The sequence below is a fragment of the Syzygium oleosum genome, unplaced genomic scaffold (assembly GCF_021117445.2).
Source record: "Syzygium oleosum isolate NSW1041296 unplaced genomic scaffold, Sole_v2.1 Sole_v2.22, whole genome shotgun sequence".
Lineage (NCBI taxonomy): Eukaryota > Viridiplantae > Streptophyta > Magnoliopsida > Myrtales > Myrtaceae > Syzygium > Syzygium oleosum.
The window spans coordinates 3,932,764-3,954,361 of NW_026607506.1; the positions used below are offsets into that span (position 1 = coordinate 3,932,764).

The 21,598-nt window shown below is 42.9% G+C and overlaps 2 protein-coding genes and 1 long non-coding RNA gene across 3 annotated transcripts; 1 reads left to right on the forward strand and 2 right to left on the reverse strand.

Moving 5' to 3' along the window:
* Positions 1–2,425: 2,425 nt before the first annotated feature.
* Positions 2,426–8,732, reverse strand: LOC115670097 (monosaccharide-sensing protein 2-like). Its single transcript, XM_030591297.2, has 6 exons — positions 7,807–8,732; positions 7,425–7,545; positions 6,757–7,317; positions 4,350–5,284; positions 3,436–3,623; positions 2,426–3,099 (listed from the first exon to the last, which is right to left on the reverse strand). The coding sequence occupies exons 2-6, from the start codon at positions 7,501–7,503 to the stop codon at positions 2,655–2,657; spliced, it is 2,208 nt and encodes a 735-aa protein (XP_030447157.1). The 5' UTR covers positions 7,504–7,545; positions 7,807–8,732; the 3' UTR covers positions 2,426–2,654.
* A 4,294-nt stretch (positions 8,733–13,026) lies between these two features.
* LOC115670073 (uncharacterized) lies at positions 13,027–15,264 on the forward strand. The gene is made up of 2 exons (XR_004004470.2): positions 13,027–13,362; positions 15,003–15,264. It is a non-coding gene; the product is annotated as an uncharacterized LOC115670073 (long non-coding RNA).
* A 1,077-nt stretch (positions 15,265–16,341) lies between these two features.
* LOC115670072 (probable inorganic phosphate transporter 1-8) lies at positions 16,342–18,998 on the reverse strand. The gene is made up of 4 exons (XM_030591270.2): positions 18,759–18,998; positions 18,265–18,568; positions 17,852–18,157; positions 16,342–17,305 (listed from the first exon to the last, which is right to left on the reverse strand). Exons 1-4 carry the CDS (start codon positions 18,832–18,834, stop codon positions 16,492–16,494), a joined length of 1,500 nt encoding a protein of 499 aa, XP_030447130.1. The 5' UTR covers positions 18,835–18,998; the 3' UTR covers positions 16,342–16,491.
* Positions 18,999–21,598: the final 2,600 nt, after the last annotated feature.

The window sequence follows — 21,598 nt, forward strand, 5'->3', positions numbered from 1 at the left end:
CTTATATAAAGAGTGAAAATCAAGGAAGAAAGCGAATAGCTGAGTTAAGCAAATTGAGTGATTTGACTGACCAACCAAAAAATAAAAAAGAAAATTGTGCAATCGATAACTAGCACACCCGTTGACTGAGTGGCGCTGTGTAGAAAAATTGTGCCTCGAGTCAACCCTTTCTTCCTTCTGCTCGGAGAATTCCATCTCCTTACGTTTTCTTCGGTGGGAATTATATATTAAAAAAAAAAACCAACCATTTGATTTATACAGCACTATGATTGTTCAAACAATTTTCTCCATAAGTGCAGCGGAACGGAGACTTCATAGTGACATGGATCGTCCACATAAAAACCACCCGTAATTTGGTGCGACAATAAAAGAATAAAGTTAAAATCTTTCTCGACCTATTTATCGAAATTATCGGCGAGACATCCGATCTGTAAATCTGACGACGCCCCTTGTCATTTCTTCTCGATCTTCTGTCCGTACTTCACATGAATCTCGATTTACAGGGGGGACAAATTTCGCAAATCAGTTGGGTTCTGTTAATCCATTTGTTTATCGATGGTACGAGTGGCCTTTTTCTCGGAAGGCGGCGAAGGACTATTCCATCACGTCGTCGCCCACGTCGCCAGTGGAAAACCCGACGACGAAACGCCGGTGCGCGTCTTCGCTGATCGAAATCGAGCCCTCGTCACGTGCGTCGACTCCGTTTCGATTAAGCAGCTAACAAGGGCTCGTGACCCAAACTAAGGATGATACCAGAATGCGAGTGCTGCTCTTGTGTACCTTTCGTGCCTCAAGAGCTGGAAATGTCACGGTGCGCACATGGCCGTTGTTGGTTCGCTGAAAAGGTAATGGGGTTTGGTTTGGCTGTGATAATAAACAAACAACAAAATAAATCTTTCTTTTTTCCCCCCCTTTTTTTTTAATAATATTTTTTGCTAATATTTTGACGGCAGAAATTCCACGCAAGCCACTATCCGAAACCTCAAATTTAGTGGAAACGACATGAATTAATAAAATATTGTCCCAAAGATATTATTAAGAAATGGTCATCCCAAGAATATGCCGGCCTTCTTTCTCTCCCCCATTGAAGATGGTTCTCGGACTGTTTACGCCTTCCTAATCACGCAATGGAGACCATTAGATTAGTGGGGCGACGACCATATTCCTTCCACTCAGGAGCCGTCCAATACCATATATTATATTATGTTATGTTTGTGACACTCCAAAGAGTCAAGATGTTGACCCCGTTTGGGACTCCGTGGGCATCTCTCGTGTGGTGTACGTTCTTTGCCTTTTGAATCATCAGCATCTTTAAAAGGGGCTAACGACACACCGTTAGGGACCGAGTCAGGCACGTCCCTGTGGCGAGCACGGCCGCATGGTTCGGATTTCTTCTCGCGGCGAAGTAATCCGGGATCTCATGGAGGATTGGGGCTTGACCCCGAGAGAGACGAGGACGTGTTTCCTATATATGTATATATATTTGGGTGTTATGCCGGAATGCACGTGCGCCGGAGTAATCGACCCTTTTGCCCTTCGGATGGTGTCGGGCCCACCCGGTCGGGAGTCGGCAGTACGTGCTCGCTGCGTGCAAGAAACGGTTCATGCCAAGAGATCCTTCGAGTGCTGGTAGTTCATGCACGATGCATGTTTTGCAACTGCAATTTCCCAATGGCTCGCGCGAAGCCTTTTGTTTGCCGGAGACGGAAGAGAGGGAAAGTAAGAGGTGAAATGCATTTTGGTCGGGCGAAGCGACGGGGTCTGGAATGGCCCACCGCGATGGCTGAAATGGGCCGGACAGGCCCAAGTCCAGGGAGGAGTGGGCTTGTCTCAGGCCCAACTTGTCGTGGGAGGTAAGTTCAAATTAGGAAGCCAATTTCCTATTCTCGTTCATTTGGGGCTCCTAGGGTTTAGTGATGTCTCGATGAATCTTGATCCCAATTTAGGTGGAGAGAAATGGCACTGCAAAAACTTGGGAACCAAGGAAAGCAACATTTTCAGTTTATAACAATAAGCTTCGACTATTTGTATGCCGGACGGCAACTACTTTCGAGGTTTTGTCGACCGGTTTTCTAAATTTCTAAGGAGTTGTAGACAGAATACTGAAAAAGTTTCCACCACCAAAGGCACCCTTAATTTTCCAAGGCAAAGAGAAAAGGTGGAAATAGACTTTTATGGTCTCTATATGGTCTCCATTCTCTTTAAAAAACTCGTACCTACATAGATCTTATTGCTATCAAGGCTGCGACGAACCAGAACATCTTTGAATCACTCTTGTTGTGTCGGCCGCATGGTCGAAAAAGTGCATCTCAGGAAAATATTTTGGAGAGTGTCATCCAGTTGTTGATCAAATTAAATGAATGAGGGTGACTGTTTTCTTGTGAAGTAAGTAAGGGAAATTGGCTAGAAGTATGCTTCTTCATGCTGTGCTCTTAAATGATGGAATTTCATTGCTTTCTGAGCAAGATCATCAGGATAAAAACAAAATAATCGTTTTTGAATTGGAAGGCATGGTGAGAACTTGAATACAAGGATAATCTGCAAAATTTTCCGAACCCAAACTTTTTTTTTGGTCAGAATCGAACCCAAACTTGATCGGCTTCTTGAGAATGTTAACCTGAGTAGGGATGAGAGCATACCCAACAAACATTTGGTCACTCGTTCTTGGCAGCCTCAACCTGTCTCGCTCCGACGGAGAAGAACTCTGTGATGACTTCAAGGGGCATGCCTTTGGTCTCGGGGACCTTCAAGAAGACGAAGACCCATGAAATTACACAGACAACCGCATAACTGCCAAAGATACCCGCCAGGCCAAAGGCAGAGAGCATCACGGGTAGAGTGTAGGTGACGATGATGTCACATATCCAGTAAACAAGCGCGCATATGGCGATGCAAAGGCCACGGACCCTCGTGGGGAAGATCTCGGAGCAGAGGATGTTAGGAATAGGCCCGTACGCCATCACAAAGCAGCAGAAGTAAATTATGACACAAGCGGTCGAAATCACTGCATTCACAACCGTACTTATGGTCACCAGTTCAAAGATGACCAGAACCACCAGCGTCACGATGAGCACTGGAATCGTAGTGAGCAGCAGCGTCCTGCAAAAATGTTCCAATGTGTCACAGATAAATCAAAACCAGGCCATGCTTACATTTCCTTCAATAACATTTTGGTTCCCGTAAATCTTGCCTTGAGTTGACAACCAGTCATCAACAGATACTCCAAAACCATACAAATGATAGCAAATATAGCTAGGCAAAATCTATTGCATATAATTTTCAAGATGATTGGGCTATAGTAAACTGATAGGTGAACTAGCCCAAACAGGTGGTTTAGTTATCTAAAACAAGAAATCTGATTTATAAAGAGTAGAAACAGAGCTTCCAGCTGTGGAAATGAAAACGGTGCAGAACAGTAACAGAACTAGAACGTACCTTCTTCCAGATGTATCCATAAGCCTCATGCCAACGCCTATACAAGGAAGCATCAGGAAGGTTGTGAACGCACTGATAAGGAACGAAGCAGAGTTTGAACTGAGGCCCATGCTCGAAAGAAGAACTTCGACTCCAGCGTCTTCAAGAATTTGAGGAGTGTAATAAAGGACCCCGTTTATGCCCGAGAACTGCATGTTTCATTAACCGAATAGAGTGAGGATTTTTCATAGAAAAGTGCATGGTATGGCAATTTGGAAATAAACACGAGATGAATTGAAATGCCAATAAAACCATGGAGTGATCTGCCACCTTGTATGAGTCGCAATCAATGACTTAGTGCTTGAAGTTGAAGAATTAACTGGTAAAAGGTATTGAGGCAAGAAATAACATGGGCATCAATTTGTAGGGACTAACCGTCTAAATTCTATAACATTTTATGACCAAAAAAAAATTCTATAATATTTGCAGGTATAATGACTCGAGGCTTTTCAAGTTTCTGAGAACTCAAGACAGACACTACACAGTCATATCAGAGAAAGCGGATTGAAAGGTTTATGAGATGCAAACTTTTGAATGTGTCTTTGCATTCTGGCTAGGAAAGTGCAAAGATAAAGATATTTATGAGAAAAGCGTTTCGTACTTAGGTAGGTTTGGAATACTTTCCCCGTTCCTGCATTTCATTCTCTATTTTGTGCACCTCAAATCCAACTATCCCTGCCCAAAACCTCAAATAGATACGCCAAAAATTTGTTTCGAAGACAGTTCCACATGCATAGAGTATTGTGATCTCGCGAGAGAAAGTAATCAGATGATAAGGGAAATCCATGAAGACTTGACATTGACATTACAGGGTTGTACCAAGATTTGCCAAGACTAGAATAATGGCCATGAAAAAAATGTAACGGCATGAGTACCTGCTGAAGTATTTGAATTCCAATTCCAACAATCAATGCATGTTTCACTCCTGGTTCAAGAAGAGCAGCCCAGATTGGCCCCTTCGAGGCGGTTTGAGAAGGATGAACCATGGCCGGCCCAATGGGGTGCTGATCCTGGAGCTCCTTTGAATAGAGAGCAGGCTGACTAACCAAGGCAGCGGCCTGAACATACTCTCCAACCGGCGGAAGATCGGCCCCGGGAAGCGAAACAATAGACCCACGTCTCGATCCCGGAACACCTTCCTCATGCAAATAAATTCTCTTGAATCCCCCTTCCTTCTTCCCATCCTCACCTTCTCTCTCTGACCATTTCCATGCCAACTGCCAACCACCACCGATGCCCGTAGCTCCGCCTTGCTCTCCAGCTCCTTGCATGAGGCTGCTGTGGCGTCTCATGCTCAGAGCACTACCATGGGCCATTTCCTTCTCCATGCTTGTTGCCTGCCTAGAGATTAATGGACTATGTAAATTGTCATCAGAATCTCCTCCTGCAGCCTCGGACGCATAACCCTCACCTTCCCTTTGGAGGCTCTCTTCGTCCCACCTTTCCTCTTTACCATGAGGGTCTGCGGTACTGAACATGCTACCAAAATTGGGAAAGAGCATGCTTCTCATGCTTCCTGTGTCCGGGAGCTTTTCATGGACGCTGCCGAATAAAGTCACAAGTGGGTCCATGAGAGGCATGCTTTGGTTCGCCATGCTTCCGTGACGGGAGACTAAGGCAAGAGAACTCTGTCCGGGGACGGGCTTGGCAACCCAGGACAGGCCTTGCTCAGGTCCATATAGTTTGATCCTGTCTTTGTCAGAATCTGGGTCGTGGCCATCTGCAAGTTCATCAGCTGGCCCTATTATATACTCTTCAATGGATGTTTCACCCCCAATTCCAAGCCCTTCAACAAGCAAAGCCATCTCACCTGCGAACAAGATGATTTTCAGCAGGAGCAAGAAGAATCAGCTTTTCTCTTTAGCTAGTTTACTAAACATGGAGAAGCTATAAAGCCCAAACTCGGTCACAGAAGTCATGAAAGTTTAAAGTGCATAGCAATTGTTGTAGAGGGTAATCTTCATTCATTTGCTGCCTTGACAATTCACAAATAAACAACAAAAAGTAAAATGCAACGTACAGATATGATAACCAACATGATGGATGATCAATCATACAGTCCCTAGGACCACAGTTGTTCATGATGGAGTATTCTAAATGGCAAAGTTAATGCATGTAAAATCAAAGGAGCACTTAAGACAATGTTGTACGGACAAAAGTTGAGCTAAGTGAGGGAATTTAAAGAACCATTTCTTTTCTAGTGGAAAGCCATGTGAAAAGATAAGATTTTTCATCACTTAAATCAGGTTTATTAAAAAACCTCCAACATATGCTCCAATTTAGTAACGTAATGCATTACTCATGTTTTTGGATACACTGCTGCTCTGGAACTATAAATTTTGCAGGGAATCAGAAGATGATGGGGAAAAACTTTAACGAACTAAATACAGATTCAGGACCCATATACAAAGTAGTTAAAAATAAGGCTGTGGAAGCAGACTAGGTTACGCCGAAGTTGCCATAAGAATTCAGATCCTTAGTTAACAGTCGACGAGAACTTCAAAAGCTACAGATACTTGACATGGAAACTGACGAAGCAAAATGCCAAGGACGTTTGCACTGTGACATTTCGTAATCTAGCTTCACTTGTTATTGCACTGGCACCTTTCTATGAACACCGGAAACTTCTGCAAGCGACATAAAGATGCACAACTTCTTTGCATAACCCAACTATCTCCCACTAAAGGAATGCCCCTGTCTCTTTACCGGTTGGTACTAGCAATTACCATTGACTAAAGAAGCAAAGCAACTTAAACAGACACGTGGTTTCTAACAATGAACAGCCTGATAGCACACAAAACCAGAGTAATCACCTACTTTGCTTGCTGCCCATCCTCATGACATACCGGACAAAAGAATCAAGCATTAATAACAAGATAATAGATTCATGCTTTCCTGCTTAGTTTACACAAAGCTAATGTGAACTCCAGGCCTGGTGTACAAATACGTTACAAGCACACTACAAACTCATTATAGACGGCCAAAACCTCTTTTGTTCTCCAAGAAGTATCGTCAACTTGATGGAACATTAGCAGGCATCGAAACATAAGTTTCACATCAGGTTACATTTTTTCATAATTTCTTTAGGCCGTTGCCCGGCAAAAAATTTACTGAGGAAATGCACATTAGTATTCACTTTTTCTATTATATATCTGAGTCTTCACCATACCAATTGGCATTCTGCTCGCAGCCTTCCATTGGCTGAAATACCTTGGAGAAGCAATGGAACATGAAATGGAAAAGGTGTACTTAGTACTGAACAGGAAGAGGTCAGGGACAAACCTGAGACATCCTCAATCCCACGCAGTCTCTGGAGAACCTGTTTTGCCTCAACCATCTTCCCTTTGCTCACAAGCCATCTTGGCGACTCAGGCAAGTAAAAAACCGTGAGTACAAAATAAATAACCGAGGGAATTGATAGAACCCCAAGCATCAACCTCCAGCTCGGCGACGCCAACAATGACATCCCAAATATCATGCAATATGACAAAAACATTCCACCAGAACCGGTGAACTGTGGAAGGGTATTCAGCAGACCCCTTATCTCTGATGGGGCAGTCTCGGATATATAAATCGGAACAAGGGTAACAGCCAAACCGATCCCGAATCCATCTAGTAGCCGAGCTATGCATAGGACATACACATTGGGTGACCATAGCATTACCAAACCACTGATAAAGTACAGAAGCGATGATAGAATCAGCATTGGACGTCGACCGACCCAATCTGATATGGCTCCCGAGCAGGTCGTAATGACCGTGGCGCCAATAAGTGACATTGCCACCACGAGACCTTCGACCGTCGTTCCCAAGTCGAGGTCCTCCTTTATGTAGATGATGCCCCCTTCAAGATACAATGGAATATGAGTCAGCGCACTCGCTCAATCACAAATCACGACATAAATGAAGAGGCAAAACAAACGATCCAGCACATTTTTCGGTAAGATTTACCTGCAATGGTGGCATTATCCCATCCTTGCAAAAAGTTTCCTATTGAGGCAGCAATGGCCACCAAGACAGCTCCTTTCATCTTGATTACTTATGAACCAAATCCCAAATCTCCAATCAGGCTCTATTGCATCCCCAATTAGAAAACAATAGACGAGACAAATTACATCAGAACACAGATCGAACAACACTCATCAATACATCATATTCACGTATAAGATTGCATCTTCCTACTTGTTCTTAGGAAACCGCTAGTTTTGTCAGTTCAAAAAACAAGTAAATGCAGAGACCGCTAAAACCAATCAATTGATAAACATCCTTTCATAGACGAATGAAGAAACTAAGGAAAACCAATCAACACAGGCACACAAGAAAGAGTATTTACCTCTGTATTGAGAGCCCAATGGTCAGTTCTTGGAAGACCCAGAAAGAGACTGAATCTGGATGGAAATGCTAATACTAATACACGGCAGAGCAGAGAGCAGAGCAAGAAAAGGGTTTGGTCAGATTTGAAGAGAGCAATCAGTGACCGTTAAATGCACAGCTCTGTGCTATCTGTGATCTTGCCTTGTGTATTTATTCCATATTTGTATCTCTCGCACTGTTTCAGTCCGTGATGAACTGGCTTTGGGGTGGAATCTTTTGGTATTGTAATGAGAGATAGAAAGAAGAGTTCCGAAATTGAGATTTGAGAGCGAGATTAATAATTATTTGTTGCCAGATTAAGAAAACGAGAAGTGCTCGGAAGAAACCGAAAGATCCAAGCTTTGCTTGCCCAACCACCCTTCAACACCGTCACCGCAATCCGCACACACTGATTCAGAGTCAAACCGAAACTCGCTCGCCAACTCAGTTACCTTTCTTGAAATCAGCCCATTTATCCTTTTTTTCAAGCAAAACACAGGAGAAGGATGACTTCAGGGACCAGTTCCGCAAAGACCCAGAAGCAAAACCAACGACAAAGTTCAAGAAAACACCAAGGAGGAAGGACTCTTCAGTAAATGCAGACGGGCTGCACACTGAAATACTGCTGCAGAAGTCAATAAAAGATGGTGGTGGTGGCAAGATGAATGAAGACTATAATAATTGTTTCAGCGAGGCACGTTAGGGAGAGAGAGACAGAGAGAGTGGGAGCCCAAGAACTTCCAAACAGTCCAATCAATCAAGAACGAAAGGTTAGTGGTGTGGGTATCCGAAACTTCTTATTAATTAATTGAAGCGAGTCAAGCTTCTTGTACTTTGCAAATATTAACTACCATCTCGACACCGCCCCACGCCCGAATCTACCCAGGAAAGAGAAGATCTGGAAAGGGCCCTTCTTCGTTTTCCGACCCGTTTCTTTCTACTTCATTTTTCTGTGAGTTTCGAGTGGAAAGCGACCCTTGAAATCTGTCCAATAATTGAATATCAAAATTTCCGCTCTGGTTGTTTCACAAAGCTTCCAAGGGTCACCAAGAGACAAGCAGAGGATCCACTAAAGGACAAGTCAAATGGGACTGGAAGGATACCAGAGTCTAGGCACAATGCACGAATAAGAATTGGAGGTGTGGCCTTCCATCATTTGTCTTTGCACTCAATAGAACAATGGCTGATCTTCATCCATGGTATTTGCCCAAATTTCTAAGCAGCAATTGTCTTTCAACCAGAGGTCTGTTCGGGGGGATTCCTTGATTTTTTTCAAGGAAGAAATAGACCCAATAGAATTTTCACGAAAGATATGAAGTTGAAATTACAAAAATAATTGGATTAATACCACCAAAAACCTCAAACTGGTATACCTGTGATAAATTTATCCTCGTTAGTTTCCGTTAATTTTACTGTCAAATTGTTGAGTTGGATGACGCGTGACTGTTGACGAGTGTATCAGTTTGGGGTTTTATTCTCCGTTTATTATAAGTGTACCGGTTTGTGATTTTTCGTGTTATTAATCCAATTCAACGGAAACTAATAAAGGGTAAATTTGTCACAAATGTATCAGTTTCAGGTTTTTGGTGGTCAAAAAATTAGTTTGAGGTATATTTATCGCAAGTACACAAGTTTGGGATTTTTGGTAGTCAAAAAATTAGTTTGGGATAAATTTATCATGGGTGTACCAGTTTGGAGTTTGGAATTGCAACTACCTATTACTTTTCTTTGGCAATTTGGAATTGCAAGAACAATTCATTGACATGGTTTCACCGGTTATAATAAACCCGGTTGATGCTGTGGAACACAGACAGAGACAGCAAAACGTCTCTGCATCTGCCTCTCCACGAGGCAATTTGGGAGAAGCAACCGCCCCCCGTGCCCAATACAAAAGAAACTCCATCTCTTTTGGGGAGGGCTTTACCAAAATAAGAAAAAACGGGCCGAACAAGAAAGTACTAAAATCAAAGTAGCTTTCATTGATATGGTAAAATCCGATCTCCAATGTTCCAATTCGAAAAGCTACCCGTCAAAGGTCCATTGCAGAAGAAGAAGGCAAGAGGGACTTTGAGACCAGATCTGAGGGCAAAGAGCAAAGACCATTAGCTATAAAGTTGGAATTACACGTGAAGTGATGCTATCCCCTAATTTTTATTTCTTGGGACATTGCAGATTCATGTGAATCCAGGTCAATGGGTGCCCAAGAAAAAACAACCATCCGACACTGAATCAGATGCAATGTCTCTCTTTGTGGCAGATGTGGTCATGTTTTGGTTGAGGATGGAGACGAAGTCCGAGATTATTATTTTCAAGTGACCGATTAATGTCTTTGATCATATGATACGAAATACCAAACTTAGGTATCTGATCAACCATTTTTATGTGGTCGTGTCGATGTTCTTCTTTTTTATTATAGTAATCTCAGGACACGAGCGCAGAGGCCTGATTATTTTGCGGGTTGCTAATAGAATGCCACGTAAGCCTCGTGAACCAATTAAGCTAAGATCTATGGCCCGTGCTGTGAGGGTGTTTTCGGTCCTAAACAGTTTGCACGCGGTTATCACGATTTGAATGGGTGATCTTAGGTGTCTGAGCAGGAAATCCTCGATGCCTCGATCAACCATACTGACCTTTGAGGGTCCTACACGTCGATTTTTGAATTGGCATCATATCCAATATTATGTTTTTTCTAATAATTTATTATCGTTAGCGAATCTCACGCCATGATCTCAGTAAATGATAAAAACAGAGCCACATAAAATCTATGCAAGGATGCAGTCTTGTAAAACGGTTGTTTTAAATTTTTATTACTCTGTCCAAATCAATGTTTTTTTTTTTTTGGATTAGTTATCCAAATCAACGTTGTTGATTGCGATAAGAGGCCCAATTTTGGAGGGCAAAAGAAAAATTGCCTTTAAAATAGCACAATCCACACGCAATTGACTAGGACCACTCTCTCCAGCAATGAGGTCTACCGCTATATATCTAGGAGCTAAGTACAAAATTGGAAATCTAGACATGGTTCCCACGTCCTATGTCGTGGGGTGCTTCAACATTTAATAGAAAAAGAGGGTGACCAATCATTGTTGATGTATCGCAAACACGATATGTTATCGAAACGACGTAATAAGAACATTCGAACATCCGACCCCGACGGAAAATCGAGTCTAACTATCACGATATGTCGAAGACATCTTCGTCGTCACATTGCCCTGTTCAAAATCAAACGCGTACAGATATGTAGTAGGTAACAACTGTCATGCACAAGTCGACCACTTCATCATCTTGAGCGACGGTTTGGGGGATCGAGCAAGTGGGAGGAGGGGGAAAAATTTGGTGCTTCTCTTTTCCTTAATTGACGGGCCTTTTCACGTTAGGCTCGTGACGGTGTTGTTGTCGTCGCCTGAGATCTTGAAGTTTGATGGTCGGCATGTATGTGGTAAAGAAGTCAGCTGAATAGTTCGACTGCATTGCAAAGGACGTGATGCATGTCTGTCAATAGCTCGAATGGAGTTGGCAATGTCGAGCGGGTACGGCGCGGTAGAGAAAAACGTTTCCCTCGTTTTCCATGGTGTCTGACACGATGCTGCGTAGGAGTCGATTCATCGGGGATACGCAATTCGTTTTTCTATCGCGGGACATAGAATCGGGAAGAAAACGGCGACCGACATTAGCGACTGCCCATTGTTATAGGAGTCTTGCTCTAGTAAACTCTATGTTCGATTCGAACCCTGAGTACCGAGTATTCCAGATCTCGGTGGTCCAAGGGCCAGGAACATGAGTTGAGGAGCCCGGTAGTTATGAAATACGAATAGCGACACGAAAAAATAAAGGTTAATACCACAAAAAATCCCAAATCGGTATGCATGTGACAAATTTATTCCAGACTAATTTTTTGACAATAAAAAACCTAAAATTGGTACATTTGTGACAAATTTACCCAAAATTAATTTTTTTTTACCACCAAAACCCCTAAACTGATATATTTGTAACAAATTTATCCCCCGTCAGTTTCCGTTAAATTAGATTAATACCACGAAAAATCACAAACCGGTACACCTGTGACAAATGCATTGTAAAATCCCAATCCAATATACCCGTCAATTGTCATGTGTCATAGAATTCAGCAATTTAACGATAAAATTTAACGAAAACTAACGGATGATAAATTTGTCACAGATGTATTTGTTTGGGATTAATTTTTTTGATAAATTTATCATAAATATACCAGTATGGAATTTTTCACAATTTTAACCCAAAAAGTAATTCGATGAGAAGTCATGACCCTATCAAAATGAGCCTTCCCCTTGTTGACAAAACGACAGCCAGCCTTGGTCGTACAATTGCCCCCCACCACCATTGTATAGTCGTAGCTTGCCATTGCCACCGCTAACAATCGAAGACCTGTATTTTTGGTAAATAGTCGCCCGAGCCCGGCCACCGTCCCACGAGAACAATTAACATGTCTTCACCATCACTACTACCAACCATGAGACACCATCAAATGAAAAACTAACCGTTTTTTTTTAAAATTGATTTTCATGAAAAATATTTATCTTCATCATGAAGTTGTTGGTGAAACAAATGTCAACCTTAAGTATTTTTTAAATCTCAAAACATTACGAAAAAAATTATGAAAATGACACGAACAGTACATGAACTTTAATCCAATGTGCAATGTGGTTCATGAACTTTTAATATGTTCAATATGGTTCGTGAATTTTAACCCAACGTGCAATGTGGTCTCTGAATTTTTTGTACATGTTTAATTTAGTCATTGAACTATATGAAAATGTTCATTATGGTCATTCAATTTATTCAAATTCGGGGATTATATTGAACATGTATCAAAAGTTCAGGGACTACATCGAACAAATTATAAGTTGAGGTACTACATTGGACATTATGCTAAAGTTTAGGGACTACATTGAATAAAATAAAAGTTTCGGGACTACGTTACATATTGTGCCAAAGTTCAGGGACTATTTGTCTCATTATCCCCAAAAAATTGTATGAAATCGTATATCAAAATTGAAAGTTTCGAGCGTTTCGTGTTGGAGAAATGCTAAAATGCATTAGAGCTCAAGAGAAAAATTAAACGCTCACGCCACAAACTGGATCGCAGCCTAATGGGCCCCCGTTCAAAGCCCAATATAAAGCCCGCAAAGCCGCCGCTTGGGAGCAGCCAGTGACGTGGCGACGGGCGATGGCGCAGGAGCCAAAAACGACGATGCGCCGTCGTCGTTCCGCGGTTCTACCCGATCGAACCTCAAAATCCCTCTGCGATTCAGCAGCAGCAGCAGCAGCACATCGGATCAAGAAGCGCCATTGATCTTGAAGGAGAAGAAGAAGAAGAAGGAAATGGCGTTGTTCGCGAGAGGAGAGCCGCTGGTCGCGAAGCTCGCGGCGTTGGCCAAGTACGTGGTGCTTCCCGGCGCCATGGCGGCCGCCGTCGTCTACTCGCCGCCCGGCTACGCTTCCTCCTCCGGCAAGCACGGCAAATCCCCCAAATAATCCGACCTCCTCTTCTCCGCTGGTTTGCGCTCTTGACTTCGCCTCGATATTCGCGCGTTTTGATTCTCTCTTAAATTCGAGCACCGGATCGAACCCTTTGGCATCCGATTGGCGATGTGGTTGTTCCTTTAGGTCTGACTATGAATCCGTCGATTGTTATCAGTTCGTGAAATCCCAGATTTCGGAGGAGCGAAGCCTGTCGTGTTTCGCGGTTCCTTTTTCCTCCTTTTGTTTCTTTCGACTCCTCCTCGGCGAAGGTTTGAGGATTGGAGAATACGGCGTCGATGCTTTCTTGTTTTCTAATTAGAAGCAAATGCGATGCGTGTTTGATTGAGATTTTCAGCACTCAACATGATAACTGCAGCGTTTAAGTATCGGTACTCTATTCCGGTGTCGCAGTAAGTAGGTTTTGATTGATGAATGGAAGTGAGGGAGGACTATGAGGCTGTAGATGCAGAAAATTGGTGGCTTTTGTTTGCTTTCAGTTAATGGTGTTCCTCTTAGGTGATTAGAGTTCAGTATTTTGAGCGTTCCCTATTTTACTCATTAAATGTGTGAACGGCTTCTCTCATCTCAGTGGAAGTGTGTGATACAATTTAGAGGCTTGCGTAACCTGGCTCGGGTAATTGACATGTGGATTTTTTGGGGAATATCTTCGGTTCCGCATAGCCTTGTCGTTTGATGGAAGATATGAAAGTGTTGAAACCTGGCACCATATTTGATTCGGAGCAGATTGGCTTGTCTGGGTTGAAGCCTGCCACTTTATGAATGTAGAACTACTGTAGAATCTGGTTTACATCAATATATGGAATCTTCAGATCAACAACGTGTTGCTCATTACCAACTCTTAGAATGTAAATGCCTTGGGTTATATAGTTGATGATTTGTCCTGTATTTGAGCTCCCTTTTGGTTTTTGGAGCTGTTTTATATACGGCTTTAGTTTTTTGCATTCTCTTTTTATATGGGTTTGCACCCCCTTGCTGCCCTAATTGGTCCTTTTACCTTAAAAAAGAATGTTAATTAGAGACATCATTTAGCCCTGATCTGCGAGGCAACCTTAGTATGAGGAGCAATTTGTCACGTACACTTGCTTCTCAAAGTTTATCGTGTAGCATTACTTCATTTCACGTAGCCTCATGTGGCGTGAGTGTGTCATAAAAAATGTTTCTTTCTTAGGTTGTCTAGTTTTTAGTAGCGTGCTTATGTTTGCGATATGTTCTCGTGTAAACATTGGCAAGGATCTCTAATTTGAATGGGTCCCTGTCTCTCTGTTCTAACTTGCTCTTTTTTATGCAATATCACTGTCTCATGGATAACTTGCACCTATGGGGATTGTATATCATTTACCTGAACTTTTCTGGGACACTGAAATTTGTGGAAGTGTTGTCACATTTTTAAAGATGGTTTTGTTTTCATCCTTTTGCGGATAGATGAATTTCTGCAATTAATTGTGATTTCCCCTTATATGTTTGTTATTGCTGTAGCCATGCCTTTAATGCTCATTGTATTGGTTCTTGTCCACATTGCTGTATCTTTATAAAAGAATGGCATCTCTCTGCTACACAGCGCTGCTATTGTCCTTTTCTGTTGTATAATACTTCTTGTGCAATTACACCTGAACGGTAGGCATTACATAATCCTGTTCTTTTCAATGGATGAAGGTGGATGGAGTGTGCATTCTGTGGTTGATATTTTGAAGATGGAGGAATGCTGTGTTTCCGGCTGATGGCTCGGCATCTTTTCACTGCAGGCGGTCCGGGCCATCATGCAGACTTTTCATGTTCTGGAAAACTTTGCTTCACATTTCTGTGTAATATAACACTTAATAATTCAGATGGCTTGCGATCACCATGAATTGCATAGACATTCCAAATATCGTGTAGGTATCGCATTTCTGAGTTGTTAATCTTTCTTGTTGCTTGATGTTTTTGTTACAACATCTTCAATCAGCATATCTGAGCGGCTAATGCGATGATAGCAGAGTACCTTAACTGTATGTGCTGTGATGTGCTTGCTGCATAAGTTCTGGTGTGGTCGTCTATGCACTTGTTTATTGTAATGCCCAAAGGTTTGCTGTCAACCTCATCATATTGTATTATAAATCAGTGGAACTCTCTTCTGCCGTTTCCAACCATCCATCTTTGACTAACTATTACGTTGGATTTTCTGAGGCCATCTTAGAATATCTTGATTAGTTAAGTCCATACAAAAGTCCAGTTTTATCCAAACATGAATTGTTAAGTCTCTAATGATATTTTTATAATTAAATGAAAAAAATTGGGAGAAATTTTTAGGGTTATATCAAATGCATTTATTTTCTTTTTTTATTTCAGGAATAGAAATTTTATGTAGTTACCAAACACGTTCTTTTGCTCAGAAAATTGTTCTGGGAATGGAAATAGAAAAAACTATTTCTGAATAGTAATTGTTTCCGGGAACAGAAATGTTACCAAACGCATCCTAAAGTATCAATTTGGACTTCGAATCAATTGTATGAAGCCTAAAGTATTTTGTAAAATTCGAATTACGAAAAAAAAAAAGGGCAGAGAGTAAATAAAAAACAAATAAGGAAATCGAAAGGAACTTCATTAATTTAGAACAGATGGCTTATATAAGTGGGTGTTATGCTTCTTGGATGACTGAAATTTGAACATATAATAGAGATCAATGAGGGCGTAGAGAAGGTGAAAAAGCTTACTACAAACGACTCGAAAGTTTTCATAATGAAAGACAAACACTGGAAAAAGGAGACCTATTCTAATTCGAATTTGCTATTCAAACTGGGACAAAATTTAGATGATGGGTAAAGAAATGGTAGAGAAGAAAAAACTGGAGATGTATTAAACATTGCCGAGATAGAAAAAGGAGCAAAGGAAGCATTGATTTGGGTAGTGATGTTGAGGAATTTTAGGCATTTTCCTGCTCTGATATTGTGTTGATCTTTAGAGCTAGAAAGTAAATAACGACAGAGTATTTATGATGGCTTAACTCCAATTAGGGTTGAGTATATTCACAATAGTGATTTATTACGATCAGAGTATATGTAAAGATATAATTACAGAAATACTCCAAAATACAGATTAATTATATATTTGTACGGATTATTTAACTAAGAACTAGGGAAATCACTCGCCTCGAACAGACTAATCTTCATTCATTCTCCTCAAGTGATGTTCCCTTAGTCTCCTTCGTGAACAAGTTGGTCACCGCCATCCCCAACACCCAAATCCCTCCCAATATGATCAATGTAACTCTCATCCCCAATGCCTTCTCGTACCCATTTTGGTCATCATCCTGTGAGGCCATCAAAAACCCCACGGCGCCGATTATCGCCCCGACCTTTCCCACGGCCCCGGCGATCCCGTGGCATGTTGTCCTGAATCGTGCGGGGAAAAGCTCCGCCGGCAAGATGAATGTGGTCGTGTTGGGCCCGCAGTTGGCAAAGAAGAAGGTCAGGCCATACAGGAACATGAACAGCTTGTCCGTGTGGCTCTTCCAATATATGTCATATGGCACTCCGATGGAGAAGTAAATGATGGCCATGAAGACGAACCCGATGGCTTGGAGGCTAAGCTGCCCGACATGGTCAATGAGGAAGATGGCGGCTATGTAGCCGGGGATTAAGGAGTAGCATGCCACAATGGCCTGGAGACTCGCGACCTCAAAGGCAGCCTCGAAGGCGGTGACCGCCTTGCCAGCATGTTCTTCGTGCAGGTACTTGTGGTAGATCTTGGATTGGAAGAGGGTGCTGCTGTAGAAGACGATGTCGAGGAGGAACCATCCGGCGGAGCAGGCAAGGAGGTTGCGGCCGTGGCGGAGGAAGAATTGCTTGGAGAAGAGAGGGTAGGATGACTGGCTCGGCTGTAAGGGATGGCCCTCCGCGATTTGGCCGTCAGACATGTCTAGGACTCGTTCCATGTCCCTGGTAGCTTGGAGGACATTTTTTTCCACCAAAGCGGTGTACCTAATTAGACCCAAAAGATATATTACAACGATCGACTCTGTCTATTTTCATACAAGTTTAGATATAAGCTACTATAGAAGTTCTTTAACAGTTGGGATAATGCACATGATTCACTGAACCCATTTTGTGCAAGTGTTTTCTCAAGGGAACGCCAAATTAGGGCACATTTTGGACTCTGTCTATGGAAGGTGAGACTAGCAAATATTTCGAAACCGCCACAAATCGACACGACTTTAAATACATCACCCTTTTTAGCATGTTCAACATAAATTAGAGTTTTGAAGTGACACATTATTTGGCACGACTGGCCACACTCTGATTTTGTCTTTTTGGTTCTTCTATTCAACGGAACCCAGCAACTGATCCGAAGAAATTCTGCGGACAATGTCTCTAGAAGGACAAACATAATCCCAGCAACCAAAGAAAGTCATGCTTGATCATAGCAGTAAATACCATAGACTAAACAACTTTTTCTCAAGCAAATGAAACAATCACTTAATTAATCAATTTAAACAATCTATTAAAGAAAGCAAGGCGCGTACATACCTTGCCGTTTCCGGTATCATCATCCGCCAGTAAAACGTTATCACGGCAGGAATAACACCCAGAATCAATATCAACCTCCAGGCCATATCAGCTTCCTTTGGTGTCGGATCTTTTGGCGACGAAGGGTAAATTCGGCCAAATATCTTGCACACCGCCATCGTCACAGCTGAGCTCGCCAGAATCCCAAGCCCTTGCATTGAGAAGACAGCCGCCATGAATACACCACGCATCCTCTTGTTAGCACACTCCGACATCATCGTCGCCGAGAGCGGGTAATCTCCTCCAATGCCTACCCCGAGCACGAACCTGAAAAGAATGAAAGAGTGATGTTCGCGTGTTATGAATACTAAGAGAAATCGAACAGAGAGTAATTTTACTATGCGACACGCGGTGGGTTTTAATGCTACGATCACCTGAAAAACCCTAGACTCGCCAGAACACAGCCTCGTGTAGCGCCCATGGAGAATCCGCACCCGAAGGAGCCAGCCATCATGAGCATCAAGGCGAGGCCATACAAGCGCCTCCTCCCTACAAGATCACCGAGCCTGCCGAAGATGAGTTGACCAATCACGGTGCCAAGGAGCGCAACGGCCAGCGTGGATGATTCGACGGCAGGTGAGATTTGGTAACCGTTGGATTTGTAGTATACATGTCCGAGCAGGCTCATGATCGGTGGGACACAGAAGAGATGGTAGGCATCGGTGAATAACCCCATCCCTTTATCAAGAACATCACACAGAAAGTAGGAATCATATTGACGGAAACAGAACGATGCTTTTTCCGAAAGCAAGATAATCGAATTTAAGATATGCTGAATAACCAATTAAAACGGATTCATGAAATAATACAACCCATGTTGCTTGTATCAATTATTGGGATTGTGATGCAAAACACACGAGTTAATTACCTGCCACGATGATAGCCTTGAAGTGGTAGTACTGTGTCTTGGCGGTGTCGAGTCTATGGAAAAGTCTCAGCGACATGGTCGCTCGTAACTAATTTTTGCTTCTTCAAGGAACAACCTTTGATTGCAACAATCTAATGCTTTTGTTGTGTAACAGTTGTGGTTGGGTCATAAAGGTGATGGAGGAGATAATACAGACGAATAGAAGTCATTGTTTGTTGCGTATGCATGGGAAGCAACAAGGTGGTTTCCTTTGACGATGATGTTTGGAAATTGGGATGCAGTCGAAGCAAATGACACAGTTGGCGTTTCTTCGGTGCCCTTTGGCGAGACCAAAATCGTGCGATTTGGTTGGACCGTCGGCTCGAATTTAAAAGCATATCCTCCCTTCAGACTTTGTTGCGATCAGTGACATACTATACAGGGTTTGAGCATTATATAATGTGTTATTAGTAGGAGCTAGCCAGGTCAGGTTCATCATCTTCCCCAATCACATAAACTCTCACAAACTTTTTAAATAAGAGTTTCACGCCGGTTTGTTTTCGACGTTCATAAAAAAAGATGTGAAGATGCTGAAAAATGGTACCTGGTTTCATGCTTGCTTCAGAGCAGATTTGCTTGTCTTGGTTGAAGCATGCCACTTTATGAATATAGAACTCCCGTAGAATTTGGTTTCCATTTTATATGTTAGATATCAACTCTTCATGTTGATCATCTGTTGGTCATTACCAACTCCTTGGATGTCAATGTCGGGTAATACAGTTGATGATTTGTCCTGTAGTTGAGCTCCCTTTTAGTCTTGGGACCTGTTTTGAATATGGCTGTCGCGGCCCGCCGAATTTTTCCTCGGAAGGGGGAAGATGTGGCGTAGCCTAATACGCGCTAAGTCTAGGTCTGGAACTTAATTTGGGTTCTCCCAAGCTCATACCATATCGCGATTTATGGTTTAAGTTTTTAACCTGTAAATGGTTTTTATCTAGGAGTCGCCACTAATCAATTTGGAGTGGGTCGATTAGAAACCCAACTAAGATGACGAGAGAATCACCCTACTCTTACAAACCAGAGATTAAATGAGTTTGGGAACTTGGTTACACTAGTTAAGTGACTAGTGCATCCTGTTCATTTCAGAAAATATTTGTCAGGGAGTTTGGATTAATTTTACGACCTATCTCCTAACATGCGAGGTAATCAAATGATTGCACAATCATTAGTAATTAGCAGTCAAGATAGATATGTAGCCTAGGGTTCTAACCCTAACTAAGGCGACAATATTCAAAACATGACAATTGATGCAATTATATTCTAATTAAAACAATATGTATAATAATAATACAATAGTAGTGAAAATAACATGCAAAATACTACCACATAGCCTTATAGGATTATTCGATTTAAACATGATCATTAATCAAATAATTCATATAATTTAGAAAAATATTCAAAAGTACTAATTTCTAAACTATTTCCTAATTTTAAAAGAAAAATAAAAAAAGTTTTTATTTTTCTAAAAATAATATTTTTTTATTTAAAAATAATATAATATTCGATCGGGTCGGGTTGGAACCGACCCAGGTCAAGGGACCCGACCCATATGTGTTGACCTGGGTCAAATCTCCGGATTCGAACCGGGTCGGGGTCAACCCGGGTACTGACCCGGGCCGTGAACCGAATCGGGCCCGGTTAGGGCCCACTCCAATGGAAAAGGACAAAACAAGGCCAGTTCGACCAGGTCGAACCGATCCTATTTGGCCTGGAAATCCGGCTAACGCCGGCTCCCGCGTGTAGAAATAGACGAGAGCGTCGACTGGGTGAGATCCGGCGATTAGCCAGCCATTTTGCCCGGCCATTGGCCTCGGTTACCTCAGCACCTGGGGCTAGGGCGGCCCCCTTCCGACCAACCAAGGTGACTGACCATGGCGGCCACCGGCCGAGCTTCGACCAGGCCATTCAAGCCTAGACGTTGGTCGGAGCTAGATCAACGAACCCAGACCAATTTTTGGTCACTATCGGTTGCCCACGACCACCTTAAGACTAATCACGAGGACACTATCTCACCGAGCGCCTACCTGCTCGACAGCAACGACCAAAATCAAACTGGCCTCACTGAGGCATTTCCTTAAACACCTAGCATATATAGACAAAACAGGGGGTTTTCAACCTACTTCGGGGCCAAGGTCTACTCTAGTGGCTACGGCTCGCCTCCGACGGTGAGTTTAGACTGAGATCAAGGACGGTATGGCCCGGGATTCGCGCGAAACGGTCGGCGCGAGTCCCAACCCACCTGCATAAGAAAACAAGGGATAACAGGGGAGCCGGGAGGACTTGCCGATCGGGGTTGATTCTAGGGGGTCGCCGATCAGTCTCCAGGCAACGGCGAGGTCGGTTAGCTTCCTCTTCAGTTCCTGCAAACGCTCAGTCTCACGTTTGCTCTCAGTCTCGTTCAAACTCTCTACAAATCTCTCTTTCTCTCTCTGTGTGCTCTGTTTTCTGACCCCCCCTCTTTCTCTTCCACTGCTTGTATAGGGGCCGCCGGCCACTTGCTCTGCCCCGGAAGTCGTCGCTTTAATGGCCCTACGCCGGCCTCTGCTCCTACCATGACTTTCGCGGCCAATTTTGTGCGGTGGAGCGGGTATTTCGCAAAGTCCAAGGCGGTGGTCGAGACAGGGGAGAACAGAGGAGAAAGAAGGGGGGACAGCTGGGCCGAGGAAGGAGAAGAGAAGGTGCGGGCTAGGCCGGGCCCAGCTTGCGTGAAAGAAGAAGAGAGGAAAAGGAGCGGGTTGGGCCCACGGGGGGGGGAGGGGGGAGAAAGAAGAGAGGGCCGAGTCAACCTGGCCCGATTCGAT